We start from the raw sequence: 20986 nt of genomic DNA, 5'->3' as shown, positions 1-20986 counted from the left end.
TGCCCTGAGTCCCTGTGCTGCATTTTAAAGTGTAAAAATATCTATTATAAAGTAGTTCTAAAATTTCCTAAAATATTCTACAGCTTCATCCTGATCGTGTGGCAAATTTGCAACTAATGTATTGCAAAACGCTTCTTCATTGTGTCAACTTACATAAATACAAGGTAAAAGAAAATGATGGAGCTGTACACTTCATTTTCCCTTACTTAAAATTAAAAAACACAAAACAAAAGACACCCCACTGCAACTGCCAACATGCGACAATGCAAAACAGAGAACTGGAAGTATTTATTTGGATGGATTAGATGGCCGACTCGATGCCCTGATAATGGTATTTTACCAAAAGTTTATATTGGGGAAATAATAAGTATTAATACTGAGACAGGGAAGCACAAAAAGAAATATAATCTTTAGTAAATAAGTAAATTTAGTTTTGCTTTGTAGCTAAGCAATGTTGACCTTGGTGGTGAGTAATAATAGGAAGAAGGAAATATTTTGGATAAATGTTTCACAATGACCAGCTAGAACTGGACTAGTGGTGGGCAGCTTGACAATGGGACTTTCCAAACCTGAAGTTCAGCTAAAGGACGAAGTGGTGAAGATGAAGATGATAAGGAAACTACCACCGGAGGTCCCAAAGACCCCTACCATGTTACCGTGTGCATGTGAAAATAGGCGTAAACCTATGTAAAGTAGTTGTGGGAAATGTTATGAATATGTATGTTGTTTACTGGAAATATAATGAATATGTATGTTAAAAAACAACATAATCACAGCCTGACTGATGCTGGGACTAGACACATTAGGAGGATAGATCCCCTGTGTCTCCCAGCGCTGCAATAAAAAATACCTCCTTGTCAACTTAAAACTTTGTTGGCGAGTTCTTGGCGAGCTCTTTGAATCAATACCCAGGGTAAATAAAAGATATTTGGAATATCTCCCACACCTTCACATTACGAAGGAGCTGGCTGTATGGTGTCCCTCTGCCCGGTAACCCTCAGTGCTCCCCCTTGCTCCCTCAGGGGGTGGCTGTGTCCCCGCTAAGGTGACGCTCATTTTCCCTGAGGCAGCCCAGGAAAAGGATTTACCTTAAGAGCGGCTGGAGCCAAGTCCACTCGTTCTTCACCAAGCCGAATGAAAGGTAACTCCGAGGACTGCCCTTTGTTTTCAGTTGTTTCTAAAAGCAAGTCTGAAGAGTCCCTCACCCTGTGGGAACAAAGAAACGTTTCTGCACTGAGCGAGGTAAGACACTAAACACTGAGGTACCAGGAAAACACTGAGGTACGGTGCCTCGTGTGAGGAATGCACGCTGAAGTTCAATCAATAAAGTTTGGGTTTGTTGTTTAAGAAACGCAAGTAATTAGTAACAAAACACAAATAATGTATAGCAAGAAAGGAAAACACCTCCTATCTCACCTTCACCCTCGGCACAAGCACACGCCCGTACCAAGAGAGCAGGAATCCTCGTGTACTTCCGCCGCTCCGCCTGAGGCGTCTCGCGCCCCGGGCAGGAAAACCATGAGCGCGGCACTGGAGGACCGCATCGCCTCAATCCGGCAGAGGGCAGTGTCCGCCTCTGTGGCGGGAGGGCGCGGGGGCCGGCGCGAGTGCGCCTGTGCGCGGGCAGGCATGGCGGCGCTTCTGGAGCACGAGAGCCAGGTCTTCTTGGACCTGTTCCACCAGGATGGGCTGGTGATCTGCGCCCGCGGGCTCGGCATCGACCGCCTCCTCCTGCGCTTCCTGCGCCTCTATTGCGAGCCTGCCAGCCTCGTGCTAGTGCTCAACACCAGCCCCGCAGAGGAGGTGAGCGGGAACCCTGACAGCGGCGCCGCGCTCCCCCCGCCTCTTCCCTCAGAGCCGGCGCTGGTTCATGGCGGCGAGCGCTGCCGGGCCCTGGGATAGGTTCGGCTCGGCCCGGGAGGAAGAGAAGGAGGAGGATCAGGGTGCTGCCCGCTCTCTCCGAGCCGAGGCGCTCCTCAGGCCGCGGGGGACCGGGGTGAGGCTCAAGCGCGGCAGCGGGCGCGTTCCAGCTCGAATCAGGGTCCAGTTCCCACTCCTGCGGCACGATGAAGTCCTGGTAACATTAGCGAGCTAAAATAACCTTATGGACATCACTTGCACGTAGCAGAACACTGTAAGTGGCCAGTGAGCAGAAAGGAGGAAACACTTGTTGACAGATCTGTCCCTGCTTGTACAAAACCAGCCTCTGCCTCTTCCGTGCCACCAGCGGATTTCCCGCCGTCAGGGAGGTGATGTTCAGGGGGACTTCTTGTAGTGACCATGGGTGAATAAATATCACAGATGTAGTTTATAAGATTGAGCTTGATGCGTCTGACCTACCTGCTGTAGTTGTCTTTGGTAACAGGTGAGCGGACTAAAGAATGATTTCTTCCCAATTCTCGGTTTTTAAGTCAGCGTCAAAATTGCTTGTTCTCTGGAAAAGTGCTATTAAAATATATGAAAATGTAGGTTTCTGTGAGTGGAAGTTGCTCACGTTTTATTAAGTATTGCCTAGCTACTACTGAGAATACATAATTTTTAAATCACCTGGATGATTTGAAACTGAACAAAGTATACCAAAGAAGTAAAAAATCATGATAATTCTTATTTATAGTAAGCATATGACTTATATAAGTATATATATACTTATAGTATGTCATACTATACTATGGTTTGGACAGCTCCTTAAAATGAACAGAGTGTGTATAAGTAAAGTTTTTTTGCCTCCACTTCATCAGTTACCACAATGATGTGTTTTTATTGTGTTTGGTATAGGAGTATTTTATCGATCAGCTGAGGTCAGATGGAGTTGTTCATCTTCCTCGGCGTGTTACCAATGAAGTTACAAATAATACTCGGTATGAATTTTACACTCAAGGAGGAGTGATATTTGCTACAAGTCGAATCCTTGTGGTAGATTTCCTTACTGACAGAATTCCTGCAAACCTCATTACTGGTAAGAGTTTAATGAAACAAAGGTAAGACTGTTCTGCTTGAAAATACATACAGCTTAATTACATATGAAGAATTCTACTAGCCAGTATTGAGGTTGAAGAATTATTCTATTTTCTCTACAAAGGCTGAGGGGAAAAGAGCAAATACATAGTCCTTTCGTTACTTTTTAAAATGGTTTTCTTTGCTCCAAACTCGTTTGCCTTATTAAATCATGCAATTTGAAAATATCCACACCATTTTTAGATACTGGGTTGTGCATTTGGATGGCTTTCCAGTATCAGTAAGTGGCTGGAAAACAAATCAGTTAAATTATGACTGGCTTTCAAGAAGAGTAGTTGATTGCACTTGGTGAAATAGTGTCCTGTGGTCTATAGGACACTGGCCCATGATTAAAGCAGATTTTTAGATGTCATGTTTAATCAACCATGCACACTATGTATTTTTTGCATTAACAAGTCACTCCTGATTATTTTCCCCATCAAAAAATAGCAATATGTCACTAATTATTGTCTTGGCACACCTTGAACACTATCTAAGTAGCAGTATTATGAAGTAATGCTGTTGTCATTATAAAGATTTTGGGGCTATCTTTCTCCTCTCATGTTCTGTTCTCTTTCTCCCCCAGCCTCTGTTGTTTTTTGTTCTTTTCTAAGCCGGAAACCCTGTTACAGCCCAGAGAGCTAGTAAAGTAGATACCTAAGAGACAGGAATATAATAATGTTTTATCGTTACCTGAATGTTAACATCCTAATGGCTAAGCATAACTGAATATTGAATGCTTAGAAGAATGTGTGTGCTACAGAAGCTGTACCCTTTCCCTTTAGTCAGTGTCTGACAAGCTCTAATCTATAAAACATTTTGAACATTTTTATGCTAGAGCCGAAGGACACCACATTTGTTAATTCTGGTATTTCTAGGTTAAAAAAAAGTGAACACATTTTCTGGGCAACCTACAATTTCTCTTCCTCCCCTTGACTCCTTCCTCTCTACCTTTCTTCCCTACCAAAGAAGGGGGGAGGAAAAAACCCCACACCTTTAGACTTTGTCAGTATGAAAAGAAGAAATACACAAAAGATTTTCAATAGTCCTGTCCAATGACAGCAAAGAGTTGTTAATAGTTTTTGTGTTGCCACTGGAGGTCAGTGTGACAACAGCTTTGATCGGCTTGCTGCTTCATTTCAGACTTGGTTAACACATGGTCCTGTTGTAAATGTGTATTATCTGTGTGTGATATTATACAACAAAACTTACAAAACCCTGTAATCATGTTTCTTGAGGAGTTAACACATCAAAAGTTTTTGTAGGTGTTATAAATGTTGTTTATAAAATCTGTGTAAAATTACATGTGAGTTAACATCTAGTGAACACATAAGTTCAGTTAAATGAAGATAAATTATCACTGCAGTAAAGAAGAATTATTCCTGGTGGGTTTGGCCGAACAGAAATTATGTACTTAATAGTGTACTCCAACTGATGCAAGTTGGTGTAGTAATCAGTGGCTTACGCAGCAGTATGAACTAACTTCCTAAGCAGAGATATATTGATTAAAAGGAAAGTATTTTGGTAAAAACATGTTCTTCCTGGCCTGATACAAATTCTGCATCTCCTTTAACGTTCTTTCAGAGTCATAACTTGACAAACTGGAAAATGAAGATCACAGTATCACAGTATCACGGTATCACAGTATGCTAGAGATTGGAAGGGACCTCGAAAGATCATCTAGTCCAATCCCCCTGCCCGAGCAGGAACACCTAGATAATGTTACACAGGAATGTGCCCAGGCAGGTTTTGAATGTCTCCAGGGAAGGAGACTCCACAACCTCCCTGGGCAGCCTGTTCCAGTGTTCCGTCACCCTCACTGAGAAGAAGTTTCTTCTCAAGTTTAAGTGGAACCTCTTGTGTTCCAGTTTGCACCCATTACCCCTTGTCCTATCATTGTTTGCCACTGAGTAGAGCCTGGCTCCATCCTCGTGACACTCCCCCTTTATATATTTATATACACTAATAAGGTCACCCCTCAGTCTCCTCTTCTCTAGAGACCCAGCTCCCTCAGTCTTTCCTCATAAGGGAGATGCTCCACTCCCTTAATCATCTTAGTTGCCCTGTGCTGGACTTTCTCCAGCAGGTCCCTGTCCTTCTTGAACTGAGGGGCCCAGAACTGGACACAATATTCCAGATGGGGTCTCACCAGGGCAGAGTAGAGGGGAAGGAGGACCTCTCTCGACCTACTAACCACCCCCCTTCTAATACATCCCAGGATGCCATTGGCCTTCTTGGCCACAAGGGCACAGTGTTGGCTCATGGTCATCCTGTCGTCCACTAGGACCCCCAGGTCCCTCTCCCCTACACTGCTACCTAACAGGTCGTTTCCCAACCTATACTGGAACCTGGGGTTGTTCCTGCCCAGATGCAGGACTCTACACTTTCCCTTGTTATATTTCATCCAGTTATTCCCTGCCCAACTCTCCAGCCTGTCCAGGTCTCGCTGGATGGCAGCACAGCCTTCTGGCGTGTCAGCCACTCCTCCCAGCTTAGTGTCATCAGCAAACTTGCTGATAGTACACTCAATTCCCTCATCTAAATCATTGATGAATATATTAAATAATACTGGTCCCAGTACTGACCCTTGAGGCACTCCACTAGTTACAGGCCTCCAACCAGACGTTCAGAAATGAGTATGCTTTTTATTGTGTCCTGAAAAATTTGCTTCATAGAAGAGATGTAGGAATATCTAGATAGAAAAATACCTTTTAGTAGGTTATTCCATGATTTGGTCACAAGTGGCTAGCAGTTATACAGAAGTCTCTTGTTGATGCTTTTTCATTTACAAAGCAAAGACGTATTAAAATCAATGGCTGGTGCTGAGTTGAAGAAACTTGTTATAGCAAGTAAATGCACTGTAAGTTTGTCAGCTTAAGTAGGCCCAAGTTAAAACCTGTGATGCTTGATGTTCTTTGCTTCCTTTTTAGAAAGGCATTTATTATTCCACTGGAAGCTGTGAACAGATAAAAGTACCACATAGGCTTCACCTCATGAGAGGGAGAGTGAAAAAATGTGCTGTTTAACACAGCCGAGCATGAGAAAAAATGTTTTTAACAGGTCTTGTTTTTAACAGGTCTTGGCTGAGGTGTAAATCCCAGAAGTATTCACCTCAAACACTTAATGTAGCTGAACTATTGTTTCACTTCTCTGTACTAAAACATTCATGAGAAATCTGTTTTTTCTAACACACCCATAGCCCTGAAGAAAACGGGTGGTCTACTCTTACAGTGGATGGTATTTTCTGTCCTCAAGTGTGAATATGAACAGCAGAAGGAGGGGAAAGCAAATTAATTTTATTCACAAGCTCTTTGATGCTGTAACACTTGAATTGTTACCAGTAGAATGTACTTGGCAAGTCTATAATTCCAGAACTGAATAAAAGAACAGAATAAAAGGATTCAAATACCACAATCTTGAACATAGCAAAGTTGCATTGTTGTAATAATGTATTACGTCTTGCATTCACTTTTACTCCTTTTAAAAGGCTTAAGTTCAAGTTTTGCCTTAGAAGTAAAGATTTTCTAAGCCATGTCCTAGTGGCTAAGTCCTGCCACTCAGGCACAAGCTTTGTTTTGGTTTTGTTTTATTCCTGAAGATGCATCATTAACCCAGTTTTGCTGCCTGGGGATGCCATGGTACTGAAATTAAGGAATCACTTGGAAAACGTGTTCAGTCACTGTAGAAGTTTTAAATTCCTATTGTACTTTATTTAAGGGAAAAAAAAAAAAAAGAGTAAGAGTCTTATGGGAAACCTATACAAAATTGGACCTTTCTTTACTTTGTGTAACTTCAAAACCTTTCCTTTTGCCAGGCATTTTAGTATACAAAGCACACAGAATAATTGAGTCCTGTCAGGAAGCCTTTATCTTGCGACTTTATCGCCAGAAGAACAAACACGGCTTCATTAAAGCTTTCACAGATAATGCAGTTGCATTTAACACCGGCTTTTGCCACGTGGAAAGAGTAATGAGAAATCTTTTTGTCAAGAAACTTTATCTGTGGCCAAGGTAAGGCACCTCTTCTTCACTGGAGGGTTAAATTTCTAAAAAAGATTCATGATGTTACAGTGGGTTCCTAAGAAAATGAGGTATATGCAGTCACACTGGTAAGCTGTGCTCCTCTTGTGTTCCCAACAAATTACTTTCAGTCTTTGACAGAAGAAGTAGTTTTAAAGATGCTAAATCTCTGTAAGTATTTTTGAAGATAGACCCAAATTAAAACTGTAAGGGGATGAACTTTATGGTATAGCTGTTCTTCTAGCCAGCGGAAATCACAGCAGAGAGACATTCTTAATAGCTTAAGAAAACCTTCACTAATTGAACAGGTTATTTAAGCCATGAAGTACCAGGAATACAGTCTTGTCAGCTCTGCCGTTCCTGGAATATTTGTTTCCAACTGGTAAAACTCCAGAGCTCTCTTTCTATGTCAGATTTTTTTATCTTCTACATACATGTTGTATATGAAGAGTGTTTAATGATGACTCATAGAAACCAAATTGCTAGGTTTGTGACATGCACAAAGTCTTTCAGGAGCAGAGCCACAAATGGACCTTCAGCTTCGGGACCTGCTCAATGCTCCTGCCTTGGGCAGGAGGTCTGCCTGTTTGTTCCTTTAGTCCAGACTAGAATGTGTTCCACTCTGTACTGTTATTCTGCACTCTTTAACAGTGGTCTTTTTCATTACCACAGAGAAGTAGAAATGGAGGTAACTAGAATAGTAAAGGTTAAATTAGACGCTTTGTAAATTTTCTTCCTTGGCTTCTGAACCATGAAAAGACCTGGGAGGTGCGGGATGCAGTAAGGGAAGCATCCAGTGATTTTCAGAGGTCCACAGATGCGGTATTCTCTGAGCCTCATTCTGTAAGGATCAGCTAGCACCTAAGTACCTGTACTGACAGGTTGGCTGTAAAGGCAGTGTTCTAACAAGGACCTGCTGCTTCTGATCAGTAGCTAAGAATGTCACAAACTCTACTTGTGGATCCATGTGATTCCAAAAGCTTTACGAATCCATTCCATTTTCTCCCTTATGAGTTTTTTTTGGCTTTACTTTTTTCTGTGTAGTAATGATTTAGAATCTCGTGCAGTAATTTTCCATGGGTCATTCACCAGCACTATAGGCTCACGTGACTAGAATGACTACAGAGATAATTGTGGAATAGATGGTTTTCTAAGGCTGTTTGAGCCTTCATGTCAGTAGAAACTGATTTATTTTGCAATTAGCTTATTTGTTTATGTTTAAAGCAATTGTAATTGTAGTTTATACAAAGTTTGAATAATTGTAGATCAAACAAACCATCCATGTAAATATTAATTAGCTGTTTTCCTCTTAGATTTCATATAGCAGTGAACTCATTTTTAGAGAAGCATAAACCTGAAGTGGTGGAAATACATGTGTCAATGACCCCTGCTATGCTTGCTATCCAGACTTCAATCCTCGATATTCTGAATGCATGTCTGCGAGAACTCAAACGATACAATCCAGTTCTTGAAGTAGAAGATTTGTCTTTAGAAAATGCTATTGGTAAACCTTTTGACAAGGTAACTATTTTGATTGTTTTGGTGTGTCTAACCAAAGGGATTGTCCTAGGTTCAGCAGTAGCAGTCATTTTTCTCCTTCTTAGTAGCTGGTGCAGTGCTGTGGTTTTGACTTTCAGCCTCGGAACAGTGCTGATAATACTGATGTTTTCAGTCATTGCTCAGTAATGTTTACTCTGACCAAGGACTTTGTGAGTCTCATGCTCTGCCAGGGAGGAGGGGAAGCTGGGAGGAAGCAGAGACAGGACACCTGACCCAAACTGACCAAAGAGGTATTCCATACCACAGCATGTCATGCCCAGTATATAAACTGAGGGCAGTTACCCAGAAGGGCAAGATCACTGCTCAGGTCAGGCTGGGTACTCTGGTTACTCTGTAATGATCATGTTACCATTGCCAGTAGGGTTTTTGTGTATTAATACTATTGTTCTTCTATCATTTCCAAAGTCCCTACAGTACCAAAATCGTGATTCATGATTGGTTGGTTTTTTTTTAATTATTATTGTTGTTGTTATTATTATGATGGCTGCAATTTTAGCTCAAAATATCTTACAGATAAGTATGCATTTATTTAGACACACATACCCTTTTCCCTCTTGAATTTCCTGCTTGTATTTTTTACTTTCTCTAGTAGGAGAAGCACTGTATGTAATACTTATTATGCACATATTCTATATGTCATTAAATGTGTGTGCATTGCTATCTTTGGCAGATCTGCGATGTTTGGCACATGTATGCTTTCTGTAGGGTAAAATCATGAACTTCAACCATCACAGTTACACAGAAACATGGTTATGTGTTATCTGTGATTTAATATTGACCTAGGGCCTCCTGTACTTCAAATACCTGGAATCTTTTTTCTTACACAATGTAGATTGTGTATCTGTGTAGTCCTCATCTTACTTTGAAAACTAAATGACGTTATATTGTTTTTTATTTAAGTGAAGGATATTATATACTAAAGTATCTAGTACCAGTAAAGACCAGTGCCAGTAAAATAAGTTTGGGTTTTTTTGTTATTTTACCGGTATTTTATTATGATATGGAAAGGAAAATATTAAATTATATACATTTGCTAATTGATGAAATATCTTACATAAAGGCATCTATATTATGTTAACTTTGCAAAGAAATGATTGCTTATCAGAACAAGTACTTCACCATCAAATCTTCAATTGGGTAAGTTTAATAACTGGGAAACCATTGGTATCCCCTGTAAAGGAGAAAAAGAAATGCATTCTTACCTTGGTTAGTATATTAAGTATTTGCCATCCTGAACTTTCTGATTTATATTTCTAGACAATACGTCACTACTTAGATCCTCTCTGGCACCAACTTGGAGCTAAGACAAAATCTTTAGTCCAGGATTTGAAGATACTACGTACTTTGCTACTATATCTAACTCAGTACGATTGTGTCACTTTTCTCAATCTTCTGGAGTCACTGAAAGCAAGTGAAAAAGCTTTTGGTGAGAATTCAGGTAAACAATGAATAAGCATACAAGTTAATGCATGAAACATTGAAATGTTGATATTTTTAATTAACATCCCAAACATATGAAGGTATCTAATTAGGCTTTACATAACCAGCCATAAGGACGTAGGTTTTTATTGACAGATAATTCTTTCATCTTCCCACTTAACTGCTGTTACTTAGAAGTGTGAGATTTGCATCACATTTCTGTCTGTTATTGAGCTAGTAACTACACAGCAAGCAGGTAGCACAGGTATTACTGATGAGAGATCAAGGCTTTTAATGGATAGGGCTGAAACAAGTACACATTGCAAATGTCAAGCTACTACTGCTTTCTTTTCATGTTTAGGTTGGCTGTTTCTTGACTCCAGCACTTCAATGTTTGTAAATGCTCGAGCTAGAGTTTATCGCATTGCAGATGAGAAACTGCATCAGAAAGGCAAAGGCTCTGAAAAAAGTGGTGTGAAGAAGGAAAATGGTACTGATCATTCCTAATTTTAAGTTGGAGAGTGTCACACGATCTCAAATGCTTTGCGTATTATTACTGGTACTATGGTTCCCTAGATGGTCTTACACAGCTCAGGATCTCAACCTGTTAGCTGGGATAAATTGAGACATAATCTTAATTCAAAAGCATATAATAAACAACATAAAGCAGAGTCACGAAAAGAATTAAAGGGTTCTGCTAAGCTTGTTCAACTGATCATTGGGAGAGCTTTTATGAAATTGTTGTTGTACTACATTGGTGTTTAGCTTGATTTATTTTATGTGAATGAGTAGGAGGCTGCCATTGCTTTCATAAAAAAATACATATATTCAGGAGTTTCGGAATTGAAGAATGATTTAATACTTTAAATTTTGCTTCGCTAAAGCACTTATCCCCATTTTTAAATGTTTCTGTAAGAGTGCTCTCCAGCCCATTAGCATAACAAGTTGCATATGTAGGCTGTTGAATATCATATTTGCCAACAGCCATCATGCTATTGACATCTAACCGCTAATTTAAAGTTCTGATTTTTTTGGCTGTAATTTTGTCTGTAAGAGCTGCTATGTTCAGTCTTTCTTTGTTTCAGAATTAAAAAGGGAATTGGTTCTAGAAAGTAACCCAAAATGGGAAGCTTTGAGAGAAGTGCTGAAAGAGATTGAAAATGAGAATAAGAACAGTGAAGACTTTGGTGGTCCAGGTGAGAGAATACTAAATGATGTTTATATGTGTTTAACTAAATGATGTAGGTTTGCACAGTACAGTAGAATTTGTGGACTTAAGGAGCTTATGCACATAAACTATGTAAAACTAAATAGTTTTACATAAACTTGTATCTATCTAGTTCTGGGTCTAAAGAAGAAATGCTGTTGGTTACTGCGCACTACTGTTTAGGAAAATAAAAGTATTATTACAAAAAACTATTTTGACTTACATTACAATGTTGTACTGGTACTTTAGTCTTAAAACCAGTGAACCTAATAATATGGAAACTTAAAATAATCAAGATACCATTTGTTCATTTCTCAAGTTCAGGTTCAAAAAAAGGAGGGGTCCAGTCTTACTTCCTTTCCACTCATACATCTTCTGATTCTTCTCAGACATTTTCCTCATGCACCTGAAAATTTGTTTCTCTGGGAGATGCACCTAAATGGGGTAGAGAGTAGAAGGCAAGGATGCATCTAACTGCTTTACTGCTACTATTTTAGGGCTTTTCATCCCCTTAAATTTCACCAAGTTTTATTTTAGGAAATAGTAAGGGTAAAAAAGTGCTCTTTTCTCCCGCCCACGGTGTTCTGACTCTGGATAAGAACTGGCTCTCTCACCTAGTGTTGTAGGAGTTTATCTGAGTCAGCTTGTGGAAAATTGTTATTCAAGGCCCACAGATGTCAATAGTACTGTGTGTAACATGTATTTTTTTAGACTCTTTAACACAGCTGACAAAATCAGAATAGTCTGCATTAAGTTCTCTCATATTCTGCATTTAAAACAAAAAGTTGTCCGAGCAGGTTTCAGGACATGCTTTACCTGCCTCGTTTCAGGTGCTCAGAAGGAAAACCTCACTAATTTAGATGATATAAGAATAAGGAAAGCTGAACTAACATTCATCTTCTCTAACCTTGTTTGGTACAAAACATCATGCAAATTAGACTCCCTCAAAGTCCAGAGAAACTGTGACAACCAAATGTAAAGGCATTCGGCAGGCATGCCTCTAGATCATTAAAAACCATTTGCTCAAGAGGTGTCTTGTAGCTGTATAAGCAGTACAGCGTAACAGATTATAAATGTAGTATTGTTTCTTGACTGCAGGGCAAGTGCTTATTTGTGCCAGTGATGATCGAGCTTGTGCACAGCTCAGGGAGTATATTATTGCTGGAGCAGAAGCTTTTTTAACAAGACTGTATAACAAAACCTTTGGAAAGGATGAGAAAGCTGCAGAAATGTGGATTCAGGACAGAAAAGCTGTCAAGTCCAAAGGAAATGCCAGACCAGATGGAGGGCCTCAAGCCAAAAAAGCCAAACTCATAGCTTCGTCAAAACAATGCAAACCCAAGAAGCAGCAAGACCGGACTATAATCCAAATGATAGGGAAAACTGAGGAGGAAAAGAGAGAGAAGGTGGAGAAGGAAGACAGCAAAGAATTAAGCAGTAGCCAAGAAAGCAGTATTGAAGAGAACATTCCTGAAGATTTCCATGTGAACTTACCCTCAGATTGTTACTATGGCATTTTCAAGAACCCGCTCACAATCATTCATCCGCTGCAGGGCTGCAGTGATCCCTACGCACTCACTCGGGTCCTGCATGAAGTAGAACCAAGATATGTTGTGCTATATGATGCAGAGCTGACTTTTGTTCGGCAGTTGGAAATCTACAAGGCCAGCAGGCCTGGAAAGCCTTTGAGGTAAGCTGACCTGGTCAGAGTGATTTTAGTCCTAAAAATAAAAAGTGCACTTTGAGCAGTCAAGGCAGACTGTGCATCTCCTTATTTTCCTCAGCTACCTTTTAGTTCCTGTTCAGCCCTCTTCTTACTAAACAACAGCATAATGTCTGAGGTAACCAAAGGATAATTTTTACTTCTCAGCAGGTAGTTAGTCCCTTAACAGTAGAAACATATCTGAAAAAAACATTTCATTCCATCTTCGACAAGACGTCTGCTTAGATGATCTTCATGGCAGTAGATCTATTTTGAGGTGAGGTAGTCTCATTTTAAACCATCTGTGTAGGAATGATTTTTACACAATAAGCTTCATTTTGGATTTAATTAATTTTCACATTTCCTGATGTCTGGTCGTGCTGAAGACCAAAGTAATTCAGAAAGTTTAACAGGAAAGCAAGGAAGGGAAAATACACTAAAGAACATGAGAAGTATTTGCAGTTATACTCAGTTCTGAAGAACATGAGAAGTATTTTCAGTTAAACTGAGTTAGCTGACAAAAATTTCCACACTGTGTGTATATATATTTGATACACGTGTAATATGCAAAACTCATTTCATCAATAAATATTACAGACTAATTAAAAATGTAGAAAACTTAACATAAAAGCTCCTAGTATATTAAATTTTATCTTTCATTTCCATGGCTGCCTATTACAGCATTTCTTGAATACCGTGAGCTGCAGTTACACCTCTGTCTTGCTGAAAATAACTTACAGCAATTTCTTAGTTCTTAGAATAAACACACTTTTCTTTCTACAGTTGAAACACAATTTATTGACATATGCAATTATTACCTTTAGAATTAAAATGCTTTATACTTTAATCACTTCATGAAAATTATTTGCATCAATTTAAAAGAGCAGTTGTAATTTCCCGGTCAAAGATTTGTATATACGCACCATAACTGAAAATGGAGATCAGTTTGGCAGGGTTCAGCATGTCTGTACGTGATACCCAGGTACTAGATAGGGCTCTCTAGTGCAGATAGAAAGAGCAGAACTCACAAGCATATTGTATGAGGATAATTACTGGGTTATTTGTACAACTGGTTTTTAGTTGCCTGATCAGCATGTGCTGTATCTACCTCCAGCATCACATCCCACACTTCAGAGCAGGAAAATCAGATGCGGTCATGCAAGTAGGTCTTAGGAAATGCACTGCATCAGAAAAGTTAACAGGAGTAAAATCCTATCAGTCTGTCAGAGTGTATGAAAATATAATGGAAAAAAATATGCTGAAAAGCTACAGGCAATTAATTCCCAATTATTAATTCTTATATGTTCCATATAAATCCCTATTTGTGAAATAAAACGTTTGCTGGTGTGTTCCATCTCTGCTAGATGACAGCTTGTTTTTTCTAGAACCTATGATTGCCTTATACAAATACAGAATTTTAAAATCTTAAGATGGTGTTTTTCCTAACCCAGATGATTGCAATTTTTCCACTTTGTTACATGTACTCTACTTGGAAGATTTTGATAGCAATAAGAAAGTAACTGCTCATTCTACTGGCTGACTGAATTGCTGACTGCAATCTGAGCCTCCTCTGGTTGAATCCCAGAATTCCAGTGAATGTGTCTGCCACTGGAAGAAGAGCAAACACTGGATATAAGAATTTTTGTGGCTGATTTTGGAATGTCTTTACAGAAAAAGATAGTGTTTTTTCACTTGCCTTTTTTAAAGCAAATACTACCTTGTCAGGCGCTTAGTGCTACTAATCTTAAATACTGATTGTGGGGTTTTCTAACTTAATAGGAGGTTTTGTGATCCTTTTTTTCCTCCCCCAAACCTACAGAGTTTATTTCCTCATATATGGGGGCTCGACAGAAGAACAGCGCTACCTCACAGCTCTGAGAAAAGAGAAGGAGGCCTTCGAAAAGCTCATTCGGTAACAAAATTCCTTTATTACATTTGTTTCTAATGTTTCATGTAATTCCCTTATATGCTTATATCTTAAATAGAGTGAAGTTCTTAACTGTGTGAAGCCTTAAATAACTTTTAATTCAGTTGCTTTTCAGATGTTGAAAGCTTCCCCACTGAGAATTAATGAGAAGTCAAAACCTTCCTTTTCAAAGCACCTGATATTTCATTTATTATTTTTTTAATATTAAATTTGAAAAGCTAAACAGCACCCCTTTTATCTAATTGTCTGTAAATTTAATTTCTATAAATGTTTTTTGTCCACAGGTAACATTTCTTGTAAGATATTTATAAGGCTTTTATGACTTAGGTCATTTGGGGAAACAAAACAATACTTTTCATAGAATCACAGAATCCTAAACTAGTTTGGTTTGGAAGGGACCTTAAAGCTCATTCAGTTCCAACCCCCTGCCATGAGCAGGGACACCTTCCACTAGAGCAGGTTCCAACCTGGCCTTTTCTTAGTCTGTATATGACAGTATTGTTCCTGAGAGCGTCTGCTCACCAGGTTATACTGCCATTCCTAGTCATCAGTTCCTTTGTTTCATATGCCCTGAGAAGTTCTAAATATAAAAAATCAGATGCTAAAATTTGCTAAAAATTGAAAATAAAAATATAGCATCTAGCCCAACAATCCGGAGAACCTAGTAAACTGCATTTCTGATCAGGTTTTCAATTAGTATTAAACTATGTCTAATGTTACATCTGGTATTTAAAGGCATTAAAGTCCTTTCATCTATTTTTCTCATATAATTGCAGTCTTCAGTGTTTCTTTGTTTGTGGCTCTTTAGAGAGAAGGCCAGCATGGTTATTCCTGAAGAAAGAGAAGGAAGAGATGAAACAAATTTAGACCTAATAAGAGATGCTAATCCTGCTTCTTCTGTTCCTGACACACGCAAAGCAGGTGAGCAGTTCCTGAAGTGAGGCATGCCGCCCTAAGCTTTAAAAAGACTTCTCACTATTGCATTTACATCCCATTCACAGTATCTGGGCCATAGACATGCTGCACATTGACTCTGCAGTCTTGATGGCAAAGAAACAGTATCTCCCTCACTGCATCTACCTCTGACTGTGCAGTGACAATGAATTACGTTTTGCTTTGAAAAGAAAATACAAATTAATGAAATATTTCACCATTAAGACTGATACCATTTGGATTGTTTCTAGGCAGCTTGCTAGTTACAAGACTGTCTATTATTGCTTGTAGGGAGGTGGAAAGAAATTAAAACGTTAAAACTGAAGTCTACAGCTAGCCAAAGGCAGTGTCCTTGAGCTAGTAAATGTTGGGGACTTCCTTTGATCTTGGCAAAACAGGCTGCCTGGGTAAATGCAGATTGTGGGGTTTGTCTACTTTCTTTGCAGTAAAGCACCTTTTTTCTTCTGTTGCAGTTCTAACCACATTTTTATTCCTTTCCTCTGACGTGTATACTCTGTCTTCAGCTTTACAACTCTGCCTCTCTTTATCTTTGCTGTCACTTTGTTATCCTGCTCTCCTTTACCATATGCTCTCTAATCTTTGCTGTTATGCCTTTTTGGCCTTGATGCTGCAGTCTCTTCATGTATGCTTTTACAGATCTGTAGAGGCTAAAGCATAATTTTACAGTAAAATGCCATGTTTCTGTGGGAATCAGCTGGAAATAAGGATCAGCTTTGCTACCTTGTTTGCAGGCAACTTTTAAAAGATTTTCCTGGTGCATTTAAACAATTTTCATCCACAGTTTAATATATTTCATTGTCACATATACAGAGGTCATAGGAGGTAGCATGATAGTTCTATTACACTGCAGAGCATACTCCATAAACTAGAGTACCTGATATTTTAGAATATCTGATTTTTTTTTCCTCTGTAACAGTGAAAAAGTAAGTGAAGTCTGGCTTTGTTATACTACTGAATTCAAGGTATAATTTGGGATGTGAAGCCCATCCATTTCAGAAGCATTGGCAGCACACAGGAAGATTACACAACCAGAGCTGGCAGTCATAACTCCTTGGGTTAACTGTATTTCTTTTGCTTTTTAGGTGGCCAGGAACAGAAGAGTATTCAGCAAACTATAATAGTGGATATGCGGGAATTTCGTAGTGAGCTTCCATCGCTGATTCATCGTCGTGGTATTGATATTGAGCCTGTTACTTTGGAAGTTGGGGATTATATTTTAACTCCTGATACCTGTGTGGAGCGGAAAAGTATCAGTGACCTGATTGGCTCCTTGAATAATGGCAGGCTGTATGCACAGTGTGTTTCCATGTCCCGTTACTACAAGCGACCGGTTCTCCTGATTGAATTTGATCCTAACAAACCTTTCTCTTTGATTCCACGTGGCTCTCTATGTCAGGAGATTTCCAGTAATGATATTACTTCTAAGCTAACCCTTCTCACACTCCATTTCCCAAAGTTACGCATCCTGTGGTGTCCCTCTCCCCATGCTACTGCTGAGCTGTTTGAAGAGTTAAAACAGAACCATCCCCAGCCTGATGCAGAAACAGCGATGGCTGTCACAGCAGATTCTGAAATTCTTCCCGAGTCAGACAAGTACAACCCTGGTCCTCAGGACTTCCTGTTAAAAATGCCAGGTATTAATGCAAAAAACTGCCGTGCCTTAATGAACCAGGTTAAAAGCATTGCAGAGCTGGTTACACTGTCAAAAGACGAACTCCATAAAATCTTGGGTAATGCTGCCAATGCCACACAACTCTTTGACTTTATTCACCTGACCTACGGAGAGGCAGTATCTAAAGAAAAAAGCAAAAGGTGAGTAATGGGATTGTTCAACATGGGGCATAGATAAGCTGTTCTTGCACAGTACTTTGGCAAAGTACATGAACCATTTTAATAAATGCCCTCTAAGATAACCAACTGTTTCTTGCTAATGCTGTTCCATTAGTTTTGATTTTTGAGTTAATTATTACTGAAAGCGAGTTTCAGGAGGAACAGAACAAATTTTAAATAGAGAAACATGAAGGCTATTTATTCTTTCTACAGCACTTCCACCAATTTTATAATATCACCAAATGAACTAAATTAAATTCTTCACCAGCTCCATGAGAATTAAGTGCTAAGATGAATTAATAAAGGTGTTTTCTTTTGAAAGTTATAATGTCTTGTTAAAGCTAAAATGTCCTGTCTTTTGATTAGCACATGTGACCTGCTGCATGATCTATAACTTTGCCTTTGCTGATTTTTGTTAACATCTTACTCTCTGGAAATTGCCAATTTTTGATTGACAGTGATGAGGCTGATGAGGCCTTTGGTCAGGAGTTCATTTAGGAGAACGCACTTGGACTCAATTATGAATTTTAGAACATCATTGTAGGCCCTTGTCACAGTAAACCACAATTGTATGATATATTCTACATTCTATTTGCTTACTTTAGGAGAAATTATGCTTTCTTTTTTGACATTCCAAAGTCAGTATAGGTCTATCTTGCTAGATTTTACAAAGTATATTCCTTTGGTCGGGGCTGGATAGAGATTCTGTGATGACATGATGGAGCTTCCCAGCGTGCCTTACTTACACTTTCAAGATGCTTTATTTTTTTAATCCATTTTGATAGCTTTCAGCTCAATCACTTGAAAGTGATAAATCTAGGTATACCATTGGGACTGTTCCTTTACACCAGAGCAGATTTCTTCTCATGAAATGCAACAGTTTTCTAAGTAAGATTTTCCAAAAGGGTTCACAGTTCTTCCAATATTACCTTCTTTCTGTGTCCTATTGCACTTGCATTTTAATGTCTTAAATAGACCATCTGTCAATAAATTTAAAAAAAATAAAAATAAAAAAAGTAAAGCCGCTGTCACCTTTTAGCATTCTTTGTAGCGTACACCAGGGAAAAGTTCTGACAGACTCTGAAGGTGTATATTGTTGAAAACGTATTCTGCACTGACCTTTGATACGGAACTATGTAACCACCTGCCATTGCCAAAGGGCTGGTCCTGCGTCTTGACATGCTGATGTATTTACATTAGCTCTGTACAGAATCATTACCTGTAATGACTTGCACATATGTATTTCTATGATTCTAATACTGGCAATAGATCAACATAATCGCCATTGTGTAAGGAGAAAGTACTGATATTCTGTATGCAAGTTCAGTAAAATCTGTACTGTGCACTTTCAGGTTTAACGTTTGCTATTCATTTTAAGCATGAATTGATGAATTTGTTAACTTACACTCTAGGACTGAGGAGATTTCCAAAGTGAGCATTTTTCTGCAGGTGCAAATTTCAGTATTAAAAGATTAAAATGTGTTATTTATCTTGTTCCTCATTTGGCCATATTGATATCAGAATATTTTATTTTTTTTAGTGTGTGGTTTATAATAAAGATTTTAGTGTTTCTGTTGCCCTATATTCTTATTTGTTTCATTAAATATAAAAATAAGTCTTTCCATTAGACTTACTCAAAGCAGTAAGGTCACAAATGCTCAGGATTGAGAATGCCTGTAAAGTGGTGCTAAGAGAACAGAAAATCAGAGGAAGAACAAAACTGTCCTGAATGCAAAGCCTGTAGAGCCTGATTTTGAAAAGGAGAGCTGACCAGCCTTTGCAAACGTGGCTTGTTCATGCATTTGCATCATTAAGACGTTGTATGAACTGTGGGTTTGGTTTGTTGGGTTATTTGGGGTTTTTTCAAATGTACTGCCTCTCAGCTTTGTCAGGTTTTTTGCTTCGATATGTATAAGTTGAAAACAAAGGGGATATGAGGAGCTTAGAAATTGTAGTTTTGTGTTATGTGCTAGATCAAAATCACATGATACAACTATGAGTATTTGCTAAATGTTTAGATTTAATTGTCTTTTGTTTATATATGGGGAATTTTTGTAAGGGTATTGATTGCATTTTTTTCAATGCAGGATTTTGGTTTTTCTTTAAAACAGCCATAAGTAACACGGTTGTATGTTGTTATTGCCCATTTGTGATTTGGCATTTTACCGTATAGTCCTTCTGGGGAAACAGGTATGAATTGTGAACAAAGGTGGAAGACATCTTGTCCCCTGAAACCACTTACTATGAAATAACCAAACCAAAGAGTTTACCTGTATGCAGACACCAACAAAGTGTTTGGGTGAATGACAGAAATCCCAAGTATGCATTCCCTGCCTTTATGGTGTTCTTTAGCTTCCTTACATCAACATTTTGCATATTGTCATTGCTTGATGTTTTAACTTTGTGCTTTTTTATTAAACAAAAAAAAAAAAAACAACCTGCCTTCACTTTGAGAGTGTTTCAGATTCTTTCTTACACCCAAACCCAGACTACGCATTCCAAGGCCACTGGCTATATGAAACCAGAGGATTTCTATACTATTGAGAAGTTGCTTATTTCTACAGTTTGTCCTAGGTTTTGATTGCACTAGATTTCTTCCTAGAATAACAATAATACTCAAATCTCATAGGAACAAATGCACCTGATATTAGCAAATATATTTTGCACAGGATAGATTATGGTGTAGTTCCTATGTTTGTTACCCGGATACTATTCCTGCTAGAGGTGCCACTTGCAGTTTCTAGCTACACTTACAAAGGAGTCATTTTGTTTGCAGTGTTGCCTACGTGCAGTCCCTAATGAAACAAACTGCACCTTCACGATTGCTTTTTCTGCATGAACAATTTGGTGGCCTTCTATGATGGGGCTACAGAAATGATGGACAGGGGTAGAGCAGTTGATGTCATCTACCTGGACTTGTGTAAAGCGTTCGACACTGTCCCACACGACATCCTTGTCTCTAAATTGGAGAGACATCAATTTGATGGATGGACCACTTGGTGGATAAAGAACTGGCTGGATGGCTGCACAGAAAGAGTTGTGGTCAATGGCTCAATGTCCAGCTGGAGACCAGTAACGAGTGGCGTCCCTCAGGGATCGGTGTTGGGACCGGTCTTGTTTAACATCTTTGTCAGTGACATGGACAGTGGGATTGAGTGCGCCCTCAGCAAGTTTGCCAGCATGGCACCAAGCTGTGTGGTTCGGTTGATATGCTGGAGGGAAGGAATGCCATCCAGAGGGACCTTGACACACTTGTGAGGTGGGCTGATCCCAACCTCATGAAGTTTCACCATGACAAGTGCAAGGTCCTACACCTGGGTGGGAGCAATCCCAGGCACAGCTACAGGTTGGGCAGAGAAGAGATTCAGAGCAGC

At 39.2% G+C, this 20986-nt stretch overlaps 1 protein-coding gene and 1 long non-coding RNA gene across 2 annotated transcripts; one reads left to right on the top strand and one right to left on the bottom strand.

Annotated features, from left to right (window-relative positions):
- The first annotated feature begins 1596 nt into the window (after window positions 1–1596).
- On the top strand, window positions 1597–19189 carry ERCC4 (ERCC excision repair 4, endonuclease catalytic subunit). The gene is made up of 11 exons (XM_062611846.1): window positions 1597–1803; window positions 2776–2956; window positions 6809–7004; window positions 8327–8534; window positions 9831–10011; window positions 10354–10482; window positions 11078–11188; window positions 12298–12889; window positions 14721–14813; window positions 15637–15749; window positions 16865–19189. The coding sequence occupies exons 1-11, from the start codon at window positions 1630–1632 to the stop codon at window positions 17596–17598; spliced, it is 2712 nt and encodes a 903-aa protein (XP_062467830.1). The 5' UTR covers window positions 1597–1629; the 3' UTR covers window positions 17599–19189.
- Window positions 9530–12778, bottom strand: LOC134160153 (uncharacterized). Its single transcript, XR_009963464.1, has 3 exons — window positions 12694–12778; window positions 11500–11634; window positions 9530–9974 (listed from the first exon to the last, which is right to left on the bottom strand). It is a non-coding gene; the product is annotated as an uncharacterized LOC134160153 (long non-coding RNA).
- Window positions 19190–20986: the final 1797 nt, after the last annotated feature.

Source organism: Pezoporus occidentalis, unplaced genomic scaffold (assembly GCF_034315485.1).
Source record: "Pezoporus occidentalis ecotype Australia unplaced genomic scaffold, CSIRO_AGI_Poc_V1 ctg158, whole genome shotgun sequence".
Lineage (NCBI taxonomy): Eukaryota > Metazoa > Chordata > Aves > Psittaciformes > Psittacidae > Pezoporus > Pezoporus occidentalis.
Note: the sequence above shows the minus strand (reverse complement) of the source record. Positions and strands in the feature narration are given on the sequence as shown.